The 19,824-nt window shown below is 51.3% G+C and overlaps 1 protein-coding gene across 1 annotated transcript in view; it reads left to right on the top strand.

Moving 5' to 3' along the window:
- Positions 1-19,824, top strand: part of FASN (fatty acid synthase) — a 297,582-nt gene that overhangs the window by 104,106 nt on the left and 173,652 nt on the right. The window contains exons 3-4 of the mRNA XM_069655327.1: positions 11,734-11,886; positions 17,204-17,377. Of these exons, the coding sequence (XP_069511428.1) occupies positions 11,734-11,886; positions 17,204-17,377 (327 nt within the window). The remainder of the gene's footprint in view (positions 1-11,733; positions 11,887-17,203; positions 17,378-19,824) is intronic.

Here is a 19,824-nt window from a genome sequence, read left to right as displayed (position 1 = left end):
GTATCTGTCCTGTGACTTACAGTGACAGTGACCATTACTGCAACAGGCCTCATCACGAGTTGGGCGGTAACGCCGGCGCTATTAGCACCGGTGTTAATAGCCCTACCGCCAAACCCCCCAGACCCTCCCCAAGCCCCCCAGCGCTAATAGCGCTGGATCACAGGTTTGGTGGAACGGGCATTGCCCATTCCCCACTGAGCCCATTCGGGAATTTCCCATTCCACATTGGGCTCAATGGGGAATTTTCGTGCTCTAATCGCCGGCGGATTTCCCGCCGGCGGTAAGAGCGCAAAATTCTTGGCAGATTTCCCCCCAGCTTAGAGCTGGGGGGAAATCTGCCAAACCTGTGATGAGGCGAGCTTCGTGAAATTAATTTACAATCTGTAAATCACTTTCGTGATGCTGAAGCAACAGTGCATGCCAGTAATCGTCACTGTAAATCACATGCATGGAGCTTTGGACACAATTAATCTATGCCATTAATGATCACTGCAAATCACTTGCTTGAACCTGCAGCTACAATCAGTATATGCCACTAATGGCCACTATAAGTTACTTGCATGAAGCTGTGGGCATACTCAGTATATGCCAGTACTGATCCTGTAAAACACTTGCAAGAGCTGCAGCCACAATCTTATGTATGCCAGTAGTGTAAATAACTTGCAAGTGGATGCGGCCAATCCGTAGCAGTAATGGTCACTGTAAATTACATGCATGAGGCTGCAGCAAATCTAGGCCTTCATTGTAAGTCAATTTCACGAAACTGAGCTTGCAATCTATACCAGCATTGCCAAAGCTGAACCCTTCTTCCCTGCCACCCAAACACATGGCTGCAGGGAATTCACGCGCAAACTCCTATCCAGACATTTAGGCACATGCTTGGACACACACACACACACGCACACACGCACACACACACACACACTCTCTCTCTCTCTCTAAGGAGCGTTCACAAACACATTGCATGCATTACATAGAAACATGCACACATATAGTACAAACCTACAATCAGCTTTTTAAAACAAATCTTTTTACCTTGTCTTCATGTCTGCAGTCCTGAGGGTATGTGTGCCGGGTGGGGCTTTCACATTTTTGGCTGTTCAGAAACCCATGGAAACCAGCGAGCGCAGCATTCACTTTATTAACAAAAAATGTAATTCAAAGAGGCAGCACCAGCCTTACGAGAGCCGGGGCACACCGGGCACTGAGGTTGCGCATCCCCACCCTTGGCTTTGCTACTGCTAACGCCCTCTGCACCTGCCTTCCCTCTGTCAGCCCTTGCGCACCTTTTGCTGTGCCATGGACATGGAAGGCAGACTCCTACCCGCAGTGGTTCCCTTTGGTCTGAACAAACTATAGATGTCTCACACTTGTTTGTGTTGTAGGCAATTCAGAAACCCCTGTCGCATCATTCCCTGTTATTCTGGTCTTCAACTGGCAGCTTTCAGGAGACAGTATACGTTAAAATCCTCAGTGAGCAGGGATGTGGGTGTGCACCGATGTAGTCTCTGCAGCATGGCATTGGTATAGGAGATGGGTTGTGGTATTAAGGCTCCCTCTGCTTGCAAACAGCAAATCTATGTGTGATAGGAATCTTCGTAACAACTCCCAGCTGTTGCTGAGGGCCAGTTCCTTTTGGTTCTTGCTTCTCCCCATGAGTTCTCTCAACCCAGATTTACATTCTGAGCCTTGAAACCTTTCTGGCATCTACCTAAAGCTGAGTCCTATATCCTCTTGGCTGGTCACAGGCCACAGAACCTGTGACAGAATCCCATCTGTGAGGGTGGACTTGCCTGAGCTTTTTTTCATTTTTGCTTTGTCTCTCCCAGAAAGTGAGCTCTGCTAACCAGGCCTCACTTTCCAGTGTGATTAGGAAAATGACAGCTACAGAGGAACATTTGAATTTCTGAAAACAGCCGGCTGGGATTACCTTAATTCCAACAGGCATGGTCCGCCTTAACAATGTGCACGCATAATTCAAATGATATATAACTATGCATCCCCAAGGCCTAGTGTTAGTGCTTTGGTAAAATATAAAACTGTATAAAACTGTATCTAGTTTGATATGGTGGCATTTGAGGATTTACAGATGTAAAAGCCAACGCCCATGTGATGTAATTTCATGATCAAGTGGTTTTCTCAGATCCCTTCAACTTTTCAGAGGTTTTGTGTATCGCAGTCTGGGGCTATGGTTTCCACCTCAACAAATATTGGGCCCTGCAGGGTCTCTTTTTCTTTGCCAGAAGAAAGGGGCATACCTCCAGGGGATCTAGTGCTTCGGCACAGTAGCGAAGTCACACCAGGGGCATAATCACGGAAGTGTGTTTAGTCTTAGGCAGACAAGAAAGGGGAAAGTATAGTGTAGCTTAGAAGAGGATCTGAGCGCAGGAGAAGGTTCCTACCATCTTGAGAATGCATAGGCCACACGTTCGTCCTGTGACCCCTTCCATCTTTCTAAAGTCGGGGCACTCGCGGAGCTGACATCGGAATGTGAATCTCTTGTTACAGCAGCAGTGATTGGCCCTTTACAGACGGCTTGCAATGGACCAATCCACTGTGCTAAACTGACTATAAAAGGCGGCGGGACCGCCCCCCCCCACTTTAATTGAATCATCTTTGGACACAACTTGAAGGAACATCCTGAAAGATCCTCGGTAAAGATTTCACTGGAAAAATGTAGGGCTAAAGTCTGGCCAAATTCCTCAGCCACTGGGGTGAAGATAAGCTTCTTCAAGGAGGTTGTATACCCCTGCCCCCCTAACCGTTTCAGGGGAGCATTTGAAATGATGGGCTGCTTTAACATCCTGCCTGCTCTCGAAACACTGGTACCCGGGACTATGCCTGCTGAAGTGTCAAAACATGCAAGTGTTCCTGGCAACCTTCCTGGCTGCAAAGGGCAGAAGAAGGACTTACCCTTTACTCAGAGGCCTGGGACAGGGCCTCACCACACCACAGGAGCGAAGGAAGCCTCCTCTGGCTCTATGTGCTTCTTTGAACCACTGTGGGCCATTTTGAGCACCTTCAAGACCTTTTGAGCCGCTGCAAGGACCCCAGGGGGCTGATTTTCTTATTCTATGTTTTTAAACTGATTTCAGCATCTCCGAGCTGCTGACTCGGCATCATCACCCCTCTGCTCCCCACTTCTTCGAGCCTCAAGCTGATTGCACATCCGGAATCCCATTGCGCCGTTGGGCCCAGTCGAGACGGCTCGTTACTGAAGTTGAATCGCTACGTGTCTGCAATTGAGCCACTGTTGCGCGTTCGAATCACGTGCATCTGCGTATCGGCACGTATCCTAAGCTTTACCCGGCCTCGGGCCGTTGAAGCTTGCTGATTTGCCCATCTTGCAGAATCCTGTCGAACCAACTCATCTAACTCGGCTCACTGCAAACTTATTTATTTCATTTGATATAGCGCCCAGACCCAAAGGGTCTAGCATCGAAGCCCTGCTCGATGCTAGAGAGCCCCAGAAAGACGGTATAAAACAGTGAGTATTTCTGTGGCCTTGTATTGTTGCCTTTGAACACCGCTGGGACAGGGGCAGGATGAGAGTCGCAGTCACACTCCTTTTGTGGCTAGCCTGCACCTTGCCATGCCACAGCTGGAGCATGAGAGGTGTTAGTGACTGAGGGAATGACACTAGCCTCCTGGCACCAGCTAGGTAACGCCTCCCTTTGAATGTACGGATTCAGAGGAAAGTGTTAATGAATGCACACTGCCAGCAAGGGGGTGACCAAAGGTCCCGCTGAGAGAGCTCGGCCTAGGCCAGTCTGTCCAAATGGTTTGAATCTTTCAAGCCGAGTTGAGCCCTCATGGTTTAGATAGACTCAAAAACTTTTTCGAGCTGGTTTGCCCAGCCCTAGTCCCTGATGATACATATGAGGAGTACTCCTCAAGGAAATTGTGAGGACAAACGAAAAACACGTGATCTCTGTGCTAGATGTACAGGTTAGGTTTTGGCCCTCACAGCCACAGCATACAACCTGCCTCCCAACAGACCCTTCGTGGGCATAAACAGGGCTTGAAGTGGACAGAAAGTAGTGACCAATGCTCCTCTCTACCCTGCCCCCAGTCCAGCCCCTCTCCCACCCCACACCCGATATAAACCCCATGCCAGGGTCCTGCTTTTCTTCCACTCCATGATATGATAGGTTATTTATAACACGCTTAATACCCAGAGGTTTTGACGCGCCGCTGACCCGGGGATCGAACCTGTGGCGCTCCGTGTCGCTTGCTTCCAAGGTGAGCACATTGCCCCTGTGCTATCCTCCCACGACATACACCATCCATACACCAACACTGTGTTTTATGACTGTACTATCAACAATGAAAGAAACACAGTAAAGAAAAGGACCATTACTTTCAGTCATTATTTGTCCCCCACAGCATGGAGCTTTGTGTGCCAGCCACTTCCAACCACCATTCACACCTCTTAAGGGACATGCCCAGGACTACAGCCACCCCCACAACCTGCACACACAGCAGTGCATGCAGCAATTCCGGGCTAACAGTGCTTAGTTGTAGAAAGCAAACTCTAATTACTGCGCCCACCGCAGCGATCAGCAGGACTATGTTGCGGCTCGTGATTCTGCCTTATGTCCACAGCAGGCTAGTCCAACAAACAAAAGCAAGCCCTTGTCTGTCAGATAGCTTAGCAAGATGAAACACTAGAGTGGCACCGCGGTGCTCAAGTTCGAATCCCGGTAGAAGGATGCAAACAAAAAAAGGTGCACCTTACTGTCCAAGTAAAAGAACAATGGCAGATTTTGATGAAAAGTACAACGCCGTCATGAGCTTTAGTTCCTGCCAATTTCGACTTCTGGACCTAAAGTACTATTTTACAAAGATGCGGAATCTCACCATAGGCTTTCCCAGCGTCACTATGACAACAGAGCAGAGAGGGAAGACTTCACAGCTTCACTATCACAAAAGAGCAGAGAGGGAAGACTTCACAGCTTCACTATGACAACAGAGCAGAGAGGGAAGACTTCACAGCGTCACTATGACAACAGAGCAGAGAGAGAAGACTTCACAGCGTCACTATGACAACAGAGCAGAGAGGGAAGACTTCACAGCTTCACTATGACAACAGAGGAGAGCGGGAAGTCTCCCATAGGCCTTCGCAGCTTCACTATCACAACAGAGGAGAGCGGGAAGTCTCCCATAGGCCTTCGCAGCTTCACTATCACAACAGAGGAGAGGGGAAAGTCATCCATAGGCCTTCACAGCTTCACTATGACAACAGAGGAGAGGGCGAAGTCTCCCATAGGCCTTCGCAGCGTCACTATGACAACAGAGCAGAGAGGGAAGACTTCACAGCTTCACTATGACAACAGAGGAGAGCGGGAAGTCTCCCATAGGCCTTCGCAGCTTCACTATCACAACAGAGGAGAGGGGGAAGTCATCCATAGGCCTTCACAGCTTCACTATGACAACAGAGGAGTGGGCGAAGTCTCCCATAGGCCTTCGCAGCTTCACTATCACAACAGAGGAGAGGGGAAAGTCATCCATAGGCCTTCACAGCTTCACTATGACAACAGAGGAGAGCGGGAAGTCTCCCATAGGCCTTCGCAGCTTCACTATCACAACAGAGGAGAGGGGAAAGTCATCCATAGGCCTTCGCAGCTTCACTATCACAACAGAGGAGAGGGGAAAGTCATCCATAGGCCTTCACAGCTTCACTATGACAACAGAGGAGTGGGTGAAGTCTCCCATAGGCCTTCGCAGCGTCACTATGACAACAGAGCAGAGAGGGAAGACTTCACAGCTTCACTATGACAACAGAGGAGAGCGGGAAGTCTCCCATAGGCCTTCGCAGCTTCACTATCACAACAGAGGAGAGGGGAAAGTCATCCATAGGCCTTCGCAGCTTCACTATCACAACAGAGGAGAGGGGAAAGTCATCCATAGGCCTTCACAGCTTCACTATGACAACAGAGGAGTGGGTGAAGTCTCCCATAGGCCTTCGCAGCGTCACTATGACAACAGAGCAGAGAGGGAAGACATCACAGCTTCACTATGACAACAGAGGAGAGCGGGAAGTCTCCCATAGGCCTTCGCAGCTTCACTATCACAACAGAGGAGAGCGGGAAGTCTCCCATAGGCCTTCGCAGCTTCACTATCACAACAGAGGAGAGGGGAAAGTCATCCATAGGCCTTCACAGCTTCACTATGACAACAGAGGAGAGGGCGAAGTCTCCCATAGGCCTTCGCAGCGTCACTATGACAACAGAGCAGAGAGGGAAGACTTCACAGCTTCACTATGACAACAGAGGAGAGCGGGAAGTCTCCCATAGGCCTTCGCAGCTTCACTATCACAACAGAGGAGAGGGGAAAGTCACCCATAGGCCTTCACAGCTTCACTATGACAACAGAGGAGTGGGCGAAGTCTCCCATAGGCCTTCGCAGCTTCACTATCACAACAGAGGAGAGGGGAAAGTCATCCATAGGCCTTCACAGCTTCACTATGACAACAGAGGAGAGCGGGAAGTCTCCCTTAGGCCTTCGCAGCTTCACTATCACAACAGAGGAGAGGGGAAAGTCATCCATAGGCCTTCACAGCTTCACTATGACAACAGAGGAGTGGGCGAAGTCTCCCATAGGCCTTCGCAGCTTCACTATGACAACAGAGGAGAGGGCGAAGTCTCCCATAGGCCTTCGCAGCGTCACTATGACAACAGAGCAGAGAGGGAAGACTTCACAGCTTCACTATGACAACAGAGGAGAGCGGGAAGTCTCCCATAGGCCTTCGCAGCTTCACTATCACAAGAGAGGAGAGGGGAAAGTCATCCATAGGCCTTCACAGCTTCACTATGACAACAGAGGAGAGCGGGAAGTCTCCCATAGGCCTTCGCAGCTTCACTATCACAACAGAGGAGAGCGGGAAGTCTCCCATAGGCCTTCGCAGCTTCACTATCACAACAGAGGAGAGGGGAAAGTCATCCATAGGCCTTCACAGCTTCACTATGACAACAGAGGAGAGGGCGAAGTCTCCCATAGGCCTTCGCAGCGTCACTATGACAACAGAGCAGAGAGGGAAGACTTCACAGCTTCACTATGACAACAGAGGAGAGCGGGAAGTCTCCCATAGGCCTTCGCAGCTTCACTATCACAACAGAGGAGAGGGGAAAGTCACCCATAGGCCTTCACAGCTTCACTATGACAACAGAGGAGTGGGCGATGTCTCCCATAGGCCTTCGCAGCTTCACTATCACAACAGAGGAGAGGGGAAAGTCATCCATAGGCCTTCACAGCTTCACTATGACAACAGAGGAGAGCGGGAAGTCTCCCATAGGCCTTCGCAGCTTCACTATCACAACAGAGGAGAGGGGAAAGTCATCCATAGGCCTTCACAGCTTCACTATGACAACAGAGGAGTGGGCGAAGTCTCCCATAGGCCTTCGCAGCTTCACTATGACAACAGAGGAGAGGGCGAAGTCTCCCATAGGCCTTCGCAGCGTCACTATGACAACAGAGCAGAGAGGGAAGACTTCACAGCTTCACTATGACAACAGAGGAGAGCGGGAAGTCTCCCATAGGCCTTTGCAGCTTCACTATCACAACAGAGGAGAGGGGAAAGTCATCCATAGGCCTTCACAGCTTCACTATGACAACAGAGGAGTGGGCGAAGTCTCCCATAGGCCTTCGCAGCTTCACTATGACAACAGAGGAGAGGGCGAAGTCTCCCATAGGCCTTCGCAGCGTCACTATGACAACAGAGCAGAGAGGGAAGACTTCACAGCTTCACTATGACAACAGAGGAGAGCGGGAAGTCTCCCATAGGCCTTCGCAGCTTCACTATCACAACAGAGGAGAGGGGAAAGTCATCCATAGGCCTTCACAGCTTCACCATGACAACAGAGGAGTGGGCGAAGTCTCCCATAGGCCTTCGCAGCTTCACTATGAATACAGAGGAGAGGGCGAAGTCTCCCATAGGCCTTTGCAGCTTCACTATGACACCAGAGGAGACGGGGAAGTCTCCTATAGGCCTTCACAGCTTCACTATGACAACAGAGGAGAGGGGGAAGTCTCCCATAAGCCTTCACAGCTTCACTATGACAACAGAGGGGAGGGGGGAGTCTCCCATAGGACTTCACAGCTTCCCTATGACGACTGAGGGGAGGGGGGAAGTCTCCCATAGGCCTTCGCAGCTTCCCTATGACAACAGAGGTGAGGGGGAAGTCTCCTATAGGCCTTTACAGCTTCACTATGACAACAGAGAAGTGGGCGAAGTCTCCCATAGGCCTTCGCAGCTTCACTATGACAACAGAGGAGAGGGGGAAGTCTCCCATAGGCCTTAACAGCTTCACTATCACAACAGAGGAGAGGGGGGAGTCTCCCCTCGGACTTCACGGCTTCATTGCGACAGCATTTGGCATAGTGAAGCTGTGGGTTTATGCTGGAAGGAGACTTCACCATCTCTACTGTAAAACAGTGATTTGGGGCATGCAGTAGTCTGTTGGGAGGTATGTCGCACGCTAAAATTGTCGACCTGGAGAACACAGTGAGATTCGCTTTAGAGCACTAAAGCAAGTCTGCCAGAAGAAAATGGTGTAGTTCTGTATGAATTCTAACTTGTTTTTGACGAAAAGCCGAGCAGGAGAAAAGCCCTTTGAGCGAAGGACCCGGCAGTCTGGAGAGATTAAGGCCACTTGCCCTGTTTGTTCGGGCTTTGCCAGCTCAGCCCTTGAGCCGCGAGTCTTTGTTGGGCAGAGCAGCAGGGGGCGGGTAGCACGCGGAGGAAAACCTCACAGCAGCGTCACTGCCAGAGAAGAGCTGCCTCGGGTTCTCCTCCCAGCGCTCCCAAGCGCGGGAAGCTCTATGGTGACTGTCTGTCACCATCCAACGTCACCGGGCTGCCTGAGGCCTGTTGTAGAGCTAGATAAAACGCAATGTTGCATTGTACGTAAGGCATGCTGGCCTCCACCTCAGACTCAGAGGAACAGGCACAGAAACCCTCACAACTCTCGCGCGCTCTGCCTCCTCCATCGCACACCCTTTCCTTACTGTCTCATAAAGCGCCCAGCATCCCTTTAATACGCTACCTTGTCTTAGCGGGGCTAACCCCTACTGCCTGCCCCTACAAATTGGGATACATTACAGTACACATTGTTTCTCAAAATGATTTAGACCATCTCAAAAACGATGGGCTTGTGGCCATCCTTCCGGGGGCCTTCCAACGTCCTTTCAGAGTGGCACGCACCGAGAAACCCTTGGTGGGGTCACCCGCTCCCCTCATCTTAGTGTAAAATGCTAATGCCGCCAAGTGCCCCGACACCCAGAAACTTTGCAAAATGTACCTATAACCAAGGGGAACGTTTTTACCACATGGCACGTCTTATCCATATCAACGGCTTGTTACTGAGTCTGGGAGGGTGGGCTGCAAAAGAGGACTAGCTCTTTCGGCCAGGCCATGTATGTGCCTCCCCAGGGCAGGCTGTTTCCGGCCGTCCCCTTGGGGCACGCCCCTTGCGCCCCCCTCCGGCGAGGGGAGGCGAGCCTGATGCTGGGTGGGTCACAGGGTCGGCCCGTTATGCACGCTGCGCCTCTCTTTTAAAAAATGTCCCAATTAAACATTCTTTAAATAGAGAGTACGCTGTTCTCTGTAGGAACAGAGGCTTGAGATCCAGGTATATTCAATGCGTTTTCTGTGGCTTATAACGCGCATTTGCTATATAAGATTCAAGTTGAACTCTACGGTGGAAGTGCTGGGCCCGATTAATACTTTCATGTAATGATGTCCCTGCAAAAAAGTCTCCTGGCAAAAAAGTCGCCAAAGAATTGCAGTTTTTGGCAAGGACATTATTACATTGAACATACGGGGAACCCCCGCAACCTGCAAAACCTGTTTTTTTTCCCCCTTTGGGAGCGGAGGACACCCCCACATACTGGATACTGATGGAATATTGTAGTAGGGAATAGAATGAGCAGATGTTGGGAATCTGTTCATTACAAGCATCGAAGCATCTCATGACTGTTTGCCAAGCGTCAAAGGATCTGAGATTGGCTCCCTTCTCTAAGCATGTTTCTACTTCTTTTGATTTGGTTGTGGGCGACTTTGGTGGCATGAAGGATGGATATCAAATTTGATTTGATTTTATTTTATTTATAAAGCGCAAAAAACCAAGCCCAGGGGCAACCGGGCGCATACTCTTAAACATGTTACAAAAAGCAGTAGTTACAAAAATATACAGCATATATACATGTACATACTCTTAAACATGTTACAAAAAGCAGTAGTTACAGAAGTTACAAAAATATACAGCATATTTACATGTACATACTCTTAAACATGTTACAAAAAGCAGTAGTTACAGTGAGTTACAAAAATATACAGCACTCATTTTAAGTTTGTCTAGATGTGCAACTTGTCGGAATGAAATGTTGGAAACTGTTATGAATTGGCATTGTACTTTGTAGATATACACTTTCTTGTTTCTTAGTAATGTTTTTTTTTATTGTGAAAGGTCTGTTTTTATCGAACCAAAACACAATGAATAAATAAATTCACCTTTACACCCCCCAGAATACTGGCCCTTACCCACGGGACTGGCGGCGCCGGGAACACATCTCCTCACTCCAGCACATGCAATAAGATCTTGTGTCCGGGGGAAAAAGTCTCCATTTTGACATACAAGCCACATGTGCTTCGGTACCTAGTTATTGCTACTTAGAGCACACTGCCACCGCCCCCAACTATAGAGGGTGTCACACCACCTGCATTTGCTCACAAGAGTGCACGTGTGAAAATGAAACGTCTCAGAGGAGCAGCCTGAGGAAGAGTTATGTAGCAACACGCCCCTGTCTCTCTCACAGACATGGAACTCTGTCTCCTATACAGCCCCTGGACATAAACACTGGGAAAGGGGCCTTTCCCTGCTGCGCGCCATCTCTGGAACAAGTCACAACACAGTGCAGACTGGCCTCATCTGTCCTACACGTCAGGATGAGCGTGAAGACCCCGCCAGGCTCGGACTGGCATACAGGGCAAAGCCTGAACCAAAAACACAAAATGCTAGTGTGAGCCCGTTTTTTGGGGGTCAAATTGGGCCATTTTGATGAGTTACTACACTATGCAGCTAGTAGTTTTGCCCATTGTTGCTGAATAAATATTCTTTAAATTGGACAATTTGCATCACATTTGATCACAAAACTCCCCCATGGGTACTATTCAAACAGTCTATCACAAAAGGACTGATTTGCCTTTTGCAACGGTGGGACACTTTTTCATTGGTGTCAGACAATTTTATGCCCCAGTCCAACCCTGAACCCGACTCTTCAAAGAAAACCTCATTAATTGATGAACTTTTCACTCAACCCTATCGCCCACCTACTAAGCCTCTTCTCCCTGAAGCTCCCCCTTCCCTACTCCCCTGTCCATCCCAGCTCTTCTGCTACCCCCATAACCTGGATGCATCCCCTATGTACACTGCTCCGTCGCTTGCCAGCTCGATTTGCGCCTTATAACGCCCACAAACACCTACATTCTCTCTCTTTCACTGACCAATCTCTTTCTGACTTTCTCTGCACCTGACAGGCCAAGCATTGAATGGCCACGCCTAGTTAACTCATCGTTAACCCACTTGGTCAGGTTGGAACTAGCGTTTCCAGCAGAGTGAGGGGGTGTAGCATGTGGGCCATGGGACCGCGTGACAGATTTGAGTGGATAGTTATAATCCTGTTGATAATGCGTTCTCACAGTTTTCATTTGTGCTGCAATATTTGTTGTTTTAGGTCTGTTCGGACTTCCTTTGAGAAATGGAAAGCTTAAGGATGTCAGCAAATTTGACGCGTCCTTTTTTGGAGTCCACCCAAAGCAGGCCCACACGATGGATCCTCAGCTGCGCCTGCTGCTAGAAGTGTCCTATGAAGCCATTGTGGATGGAGGTGAGTGGCGCTGTGCTGCAAGGATGATGTACCTCAGATTTTAGGGGAACGGAGGTGCGGAGCAGGAGAGGTGGCCTCGCCCAGGGCCATTGAGGTTATGCCAGACGCCAAAGCAAAAGGTCCCTTACCTTCTCCCATCAACAGCTCCGTCACCTTGGGCGCAAAACATGAACCAGGTTCTAAAGTGGTGGTTTAGAGACCCTGCTGAACACAGGTGGCATAGGCTGGTAGGGGGGATCGCTGGAGTTGGGGTCAGTATCAAAGGCCCTCGCTATTAACAGGTGTGATTTTCAGAGGGTCACTCGAGGTCAAGGAGCACAAGGAAGCATGGAGGCTACACGTAGATATTTCTTAAATCAGGGTAACACAATAATAGAAGCACGCATGCCCTTCCCAAAGTGCATCACTGTAGGGATGTTTCCTCACCCCAGCAACTGCTGGGCACTCCTACCTACTCCCTTGAGATCTTCCATTCAGGTGGCCAGGGAAGGGCCATCGCTTTTGGATCCCGACCCTGTGGGTGGACGAGCGAGGGAGGATCACCAGAGTTGAGGGTCTCAGGGGAATGGGAGGAGAATGCCAAAGGGCGAGACATGGTATTCCCCCTTTGCCATTCGTATGCCATCACACTCTCCCTCAGCCTTTATGGGGTATTTTCAGTCTCATCCCGTTTCCCCATCCTCATTTCCAATATGTACTAGAACGAGGAAGAGGCAATCGAGAGGTATACAGATTTCCTATGGGAAAGGTACTGCGAAGAGGAAGATGACTGGAGAGGCCTACGTTCTACCACTAACATTTCCATGTAATAGAGTCAGGCAGAGTCAGGCACTTGACACTTACTGTAGATACCTGACACCAATTGACCCCCACCTAAAGTATGGTGAAGTTCTGCCAGAGTAAATGAGCGAGCTGGGGTTGCTGGATGGGTCATGAAAGCTGAAGAACAGGAGGCTGTAGCTGGAGGAGCCCAGAGGATCCGGAGGGAAACGGGACGCCAAGACGCTGACCTGGTATGTCAGGGGGGTTGAGTGTAGCCAGGCAGCCGGGTCTCCATGGAGCCTTATTGGGCTGTGTCTAGTCCAGTTCTCATTTCCCCCGGGACATGTCGAGTTCTCAGGGGTGCATGAGGGGAGCAGATGTTGAGAGCCTAACCTTGACACATACACCCCGAAGAAACTGCCCGCCATCGCCACTTTACTCAGTGGTTTTCAAAGGCAAGGGGAGAAACTCAGTCTCGTGTGGGAGGCTGAAGCATGAGCATTTAAAGAGAAATGTGCAAGCGTCATGATAGCGAGAAAGCGCAAAAGAAAAGAGATGAAGAAAAGGTGTGCACGCGGCATGAAGGAAAGTATGGCAAAATTATAAATTGTGAAAAGAAGAAAGAAAGGAGAGGGTGCAAGCGATCCAAAAGAAACTAAAGTGGTGATGAAAGATTCGAGCAGCACGACGCCAAAGAGAGCGAGAGAAAGAAAGTAACGCGTGTAAGCGGCACACAGAGGAAAAGACAGAGAAAGTGTGCAAGAGGCAAGACAGAGAAAGTGTGTAAGAGGGACGGTAAGGCCACAAGGTTCCAAGGAAAGTGTGCAAGAGGCAAAGGAAAGGCAGATGATGCCAAATGACAGTGTTCAGAGTGCACAGAAAGGCAAGAGGGGCCTGAAGAAACAGTTGCAAGATAACGAGTACAAGGAGAAGGGGCCATGTATCAGAGTGGTCACGCATGGGCAGGAGTAAAAGCCATCCGTTCTCAAAAGTCTCTGATATTGCCCCAGTGTTGACAAAAGGAGGTGAACAGTGCCAATTAAGAGAAGGTGGGAAAAGGGGGAGCTACACCAAGAGCGAAGTGGGCGCGAAAGCCCCCAAAGTGAAGGAAAGGCTGTTGAAACCTCGCCAGAAGGAACTGTGCTTTGAGATGTGCATGTTTTGTGTTTTTTGAACTGTTGAGTGAATCTTTTGAGACAAGAAGGGACCTACGCTTGGGAAGGGAACCCTGAAAGGCCCAAAGGAAGAGACATTGCTTGTAAAGAGAAAGGCCTAGGCTTGGGGAAGGGAACCCATAAAGGCCCAGAGACATTGTGAACTATGTTGCTTTGCTGCAAGAGCCCTACCTGGAAGATCCCAAGGTTGAACTGGCAGAACTAATTCTGACGATAAGGCTATTGCAATCCAGCCTTAATTTACATTTCTTTTTGAACCACCATTTTTCTTTGAAGAAGACCCAACAGCACATCTGTTTTAAGAGTGAGGGCAAGCATAGGTTTGACACAGACAGACTTTGGTTTTGGACTTACAGACACCGACTCTTCTTAGACACATCAGTTGAAGGAACAACCCCATTACAGTTAGGGCCTACCAATCTTTATAATAAAGGTTTTCAAACTGCTATCCTTGAGTCAGTGTCTCTTTTGATGTCATGCCTGCCACACAGCACTGTCACCCAAGCAGTCCCAGGCCAACACTATAGGGGTGTTTCCTGCACCACAGCAGCGGGCTGGACACTATCACCCAGGCAACCCTAGTGCATCAGTATAGGGATGATTCCTGCACTGTAGCAGCGGGCTGGACACTATCATCCAGGCAACCCTAGTGCATCAGTATAGGGATGTTTCCTGCACTGTAGCAGCGGGCTGGACACAATCACCCAGGCAGTCCCATTGCATCACTGTAGGGATGTTTCCTGCACTGCAGCAACAGCTGGACACGATCACCCATGCAGTCCCATTGCATCACTGTAGGGATGTTTCCTGCACTGCAGCAACAGCTGGACACAATCACCCAGGCAGTCCCATTGCATCACTGTAGGGATGTTTCCTGCACTGCAGCAACAGCTGGACACGATCACCCATGCAGTCCTAGTGCATCACTGTAGGGATGTTTCCTGCACTGCAGCAACAGCTGGACACGATCACCCATGCAGTCCTAGTGCATCACTGTAGGGATGTTTCCTGCACTGCAGTAGCAGCTGGACACGATCACCCATGCAGTCTAGTGCATCACCGTAGGGATGTTTCCTCAGCACAGCAGCGGGCTGGACACGATCACCCAGGCAACTCTAGTGCATCACCGTAGGGATGTTTCCTGCACTGCAGCAGCAGGCTGGACACAATCACCCATGCAGTCGTAGCGCCTCATTGTAGGGATGTTTCCTGCACAGCAGCAGCGGTTTCGACACAATCACCCAGACAGTGCTAGTTAGTACCTAACTGTACAGGTGTTTCCTGCACAGCATCAGCGGCTTGGATACAATCACCCAGCCTTCCTAGTGCATCACTGTAGGGATGTTTCCTGCACTGCAGCAGCGGGCTGGACACAATCACCCAGGCAGTCCTAGCGCATCACTGTAGGGGTGTTTCCTGCACTGCAGCAGCGGGCTGGACACAAGCACCCATGCAGTTGTAGCGCCTCACTGTAGGGATGTTTCCTGCACAGCAGCAGCAGTCTCGACAAAATCTCCTATGCAGTCCCAGTGCATCACTGTAGGGATGTTTCCTGCACTGCAGCAGCGGGCTGGACACTATCACCCAGGCAACCCTAGTGCATCAGTGTAGGGATGTTTCCTGCACCACAGCAGCAGGCTGGACATAGTCACCCATGCAGTCCCAGTGCATCACTGTAGGGCTGTTTCTGGACACAATCACCTATGCAGTCCTAGCGCATCACTGTAGGGATGTTTCCTGCACCGCAGCAGCGGGCTGCACACAATCTCCCAGGCAGTCCTAGCGCATCACTGTAGGGATGTTTCCTGCACTGCAGCAGCGGGCTGGACACAAGCACCCATGCAATCGTAGCGCCTCACTGTAGGGATGTTTCCTGCACAGCAGCAGCAGTCTCGACACAATCTCCTATGCAGTCCCAGTGCATCACTGTAGGGATGTTTCCTGCACTGCAGCAACGGGCTGGACACTATCACCCAGGCAACCCTAGTGCATCAGTGTAGGGATGTTTTCTGCACCACAGCAGCAGGCTGGACATAGTCACCCATGCAGTCCCAGTGCATCACTGTAGGGCTGTTTCCTCACCACAGCAGCAGGCTGGACACAATCACCTATGCAGTCCTAGCGTATCACTGTAGGGATGTTTCCTGCACCGCAGCAGCGGGCTGCACACAATCACCCAGACAGTCCTAGCGCATCACTGTAGGGATGTTTCCTGTACTGCAGCAGCGGGCTGGACACAAGCACCCATGCAATCGTAGCGCCTCACTGTAGGGATGTTTCCTGCACAGCAGCAGCAGTCTCGACACAATCTCCTATGCAGTCCCAGTGCATCACTGTAGGGATGTTTCCTGCACTGCAGCAGCGGGCTGGACACTATCACCCAGGCAACCCTAGTGCATCAGTGTAGGGATGTTTCCTGCACCACAGCAGCAGGCTGGACATAGTCACCCAGGCAGTCCCAGTGCATCACTGTAGGGATGTTTCCTGCACCGCATCAGTGGGCTGGACACAATCACCCATGCAGTCCCAGTGCATCCCTGTAGGGATGTTTCCTGCACTGCAGCAGCGGGCTGGACACAATCACCCATGCAGTCCTAGTGCATCACTGTAGGGATGGTTCCTGCACCACAGCAGCAGGCTGGACATAGTCACCCAGGCAGTCCCAGTGCATCACTGTAGGGATGTTTCCTGCACCACAGCAGCGGGCTGGACACGATCACCCATGCAATCCCAGTGCAACACTGTAGGGGTGTTTCCGGCACTGCAGCAGCGGTCTCGACACAATCACCCAGGCAGTCCCAGTGCATCACTGTAGGGATGTTTCCTGCACTGCAGCAGCGGACTGGGCACCATCACCCATGCAGTCCTAGCGCATCACTGTAGGGATGTTTCCTGCACCACAGCAGCAGGCTGGACGCGATCACCTATGCAGTCCCAGTGCAACACTGTAGGGATGTTTCCTGCACTGCAGCAGCGGTCTCGACACAATCACCCAGGCAGTCCCAGTGCATCCCTGTAGGGGTGTTTCCTGCACTGCAGCAGCGGTCTCGACACAATCACCCAGGCAGTCCCAGTGCATCACTGTAGGGATGTTTCCTGCACCGCAGCAACAGGCTGGACACAATCACCCAGGCAACCCTTGTGCATCACAATTTTAAATGTTAAGCATGTCTTATAGTGATTCAGTAAGAAAATCTTTTAAGTGAATAATGGACTCTTCTGTTTCGATTGGCCATAATATTCACCGCAATAAAGAGATGTCTGTAAATTGCAGGACATATATACCCGTTTGAACATCTGCAGAGCTGCATCCTTATGCAGTTTCTGCATGCAGTCTCTGCATGCGCTGGACTGACCATCTTGACTTTTCACTTTGTCAGGCATTAATCCTGCCCTCCTCCGTGGTACCAACACCGGGGTCTGGGTGGGCGTCAGCGGCTCGGAAGCTGGAGAAGCTTTCAGCAGAGACCCTGAGGAGCTGCTCGGCTACAGCATGACCGGCTGCCAGCGTGCCATGTTTGCCAACAGGATCTCCTACTTCTTCGACTTCAAAGGTAGGTGCTTATAGCATGGGGCACAGCCTCATTTCTGGTGCCATGGGTTGGGGCCATTGTGCCAAGGTCTTGGGACAGGTTCTTTGGCTGGACATGGAGGTATGGTGCCTAAGTGGTATGGTTCGCAGGGCATGTTCTGTCCGGAGCCTGGGAGTGGTTGTGCCATATCCAGAGCTCCTGCCCAGGATTCCGGATGGAATAGCCAGGTATTGTGCCAAATACTTGAGGCATCAGCACATGGTACTGTGCCGAGGACTACAAGTTGACTTCCATGTGTCGCTTTTTTTCACTGGAGGATTTTGCCGCAAATATATAGGGAGTAGAACCCCCACAACTTCCGCCCTTAAGGCCCCTACATTAATTATTCACCTAAACCCACCCCCACATATATTTGCGGCAAAATTCGTTGTAAAACAATCGATGATTTCTACCTCGATGAAATCTATTGCGGCAAAAACTCCCTACCCCAACTATTATTGTCAAGCTTGGGGGTGATGGTATAGACTCCAGCCACGACTTTCAGCCGGTACATGAGGGATTGCACTGGTGGTAGTTTGTCCTTCTTGGGACTGGTGCATGGGGTCTCCTGCCAAGGAGGTGAACCTAGATGTATCTCTCAGAGTTTGGGGCTTGAGGTGTTGCTCCCTGGGCTCTGGCACAGCAGTACAGTGGCTGAGGGTGGGGGTATCACTGCCATAGTTTAGGGTAACTGCACAAGCTACCTTATGGTGCCCATGGGTTGACGTTGGAGGCCTCATGCCCAGGTCTTGGTCCTGATGCTTGGCGATGGGTTCTGGTGGTGCCCATGGTTTGGCGCTGGAGGCCTCATGCCCAGGGCTTGGTCCTGATGCTTGGGGATGGGTTCTGGTGGTGCCCATAGGTTGGCGCTGGAGGCCTCATGCCCGGGGCTTGGTCCTGATGCTTGGGGATGGGTTCTGATGGTGCCCATTGGTTGGCGCTTGAGGCCTCATGCACAGGGCTCGGTCCTGATGCTTGGGGGTGGGTTCTGGTGGTGCCCATGGATGGGCGCTGGAGGACTCATGCTCAGGGCGTAATGCTGGTGGAGTGGACGACCTATCATGCCCAGCATTTAGGGGTGAACACACCATGCCCAGGACTTGGTCCTGATGCTTGGGGATGGGTTCTGGGAGTGCCCATGGGTTGGCGCTGGAGGTCTCATGCTCATGCGTGTTGCTGGTTGACGAGCTATCAGGCCCAGAGTTTAGGGGTGAACAGACCATGCCCTGGGCTTGGTCCTGATGCTTGGGGATGGGTTCTGGTGGTGCCCATGGGTTGGCGCTGGAGGCCTCATGCCCAGGGCTTGGTCCTGATGCTTGGTGATGGGTTCTGGTGGTGCCCATGGATGGGCACTGGAGGTCTCATGCTCAGGGCGTAATGCCGGTGGACGACCTGTCATGCCCAGCATTTAGGGGTGAACAAACCATGCCCAGGACTTGGTCCTGATGATTGAGAATCCGTTCTGGTGGTGCCCATGGTTTGGCGCTGGAGACTTCATGCCCAGGGCTTGGTCCTGATGCTTGGGGATGGGTTCTGGTGGTGCCCATGGGTTGGCGCTGGAGAAGGCCTCATGCCCAGGGCTTGGTCCTGATCTTGGTCCTGATTCTTGGGGATGGATTCTGGTGGTGTCCATGGGTTGGCGCTGGAGGCCTCATGCCCAGGGCTTGGTCCTGATGCTTGGGGATGGGTTCTGTTGGTGCCCATGGGTTGGCGCTGGAGGCCTCATGCCCAGGGCTTGATCCTGATGCTTGGGGATGGGTTTTGGTGGTGCCCATGGGTTGGCGCTGGAGGCCTCATGCCCGGGGAGTAATGCCGGTGGATGAGCTATCGGGCCCAGCGTTTAGGGGTGAACATACCATGCCCAGGGCTTGGTCCTGATGCTTGGGGATGGGTTCTGGTGGTGCCCATGGGTTGGCGCTGGAGGCCTCATGCCCAGGGCTTGGTCCTGATGTGTGGGAATGGGTTCTGGTGGTGCCCATGGATGGGCGCTGGAGGTCTCATGCTCGGGCCATAATGCCGGTGGACGAGCTATCATGCCTAGCATTTAGGGGTAAACACACCATACCCAGGGCTTGGTCCTGATGCTTGGGGATGGGTTCTGGTGGTGCCCATGGGTTGGCGCTGGAGGCCTCATGTCCAGGGCTTGGTCCTGATGCTTGGGGATGGGTTCTGGTGGTGCCTATGGGTTGGTGCTGGAGGCCTCATGCCCAATGCTTGGTCTTGGTGCTTGGGGATGGGTTCTGGTGGTGTCCATGGGTTGGTGCTGGAGGAATAATGCCCAGGGCTTGTTCCTGATGCTTGGGGATGGGTTCTGGTGGTGCCCATGGGTTGGCGCTGGATGCCTCACTCCCAGGGCTTGGTCCTGATGCTTGGGGATGGGTTCTGGTGGTGCCCATGGGTTGGCGCTCGAGGCCTCATGCCCAGGGCTT

The sequence above is a fragment of the Ambystoma mexicanum genome, chromosome 3q, assembly GCF_040938575.1.
Source record: "Ambystoma mexicanum isolate Mex_15411 chromosome 3q, UKY_AmexF1_1, whole genome shotgun sequence".
In the NCBI taxonomy this organism is placed as follows: Eukaryota; Metazoa; Chordata; class Amphibia; order Caudata; family Ambystomatidae; genus Ambystoma; species Ambystoma mexicanum.
This window is presented reverse-complemented; position numbering and strand designations above follow the sequence as displayed.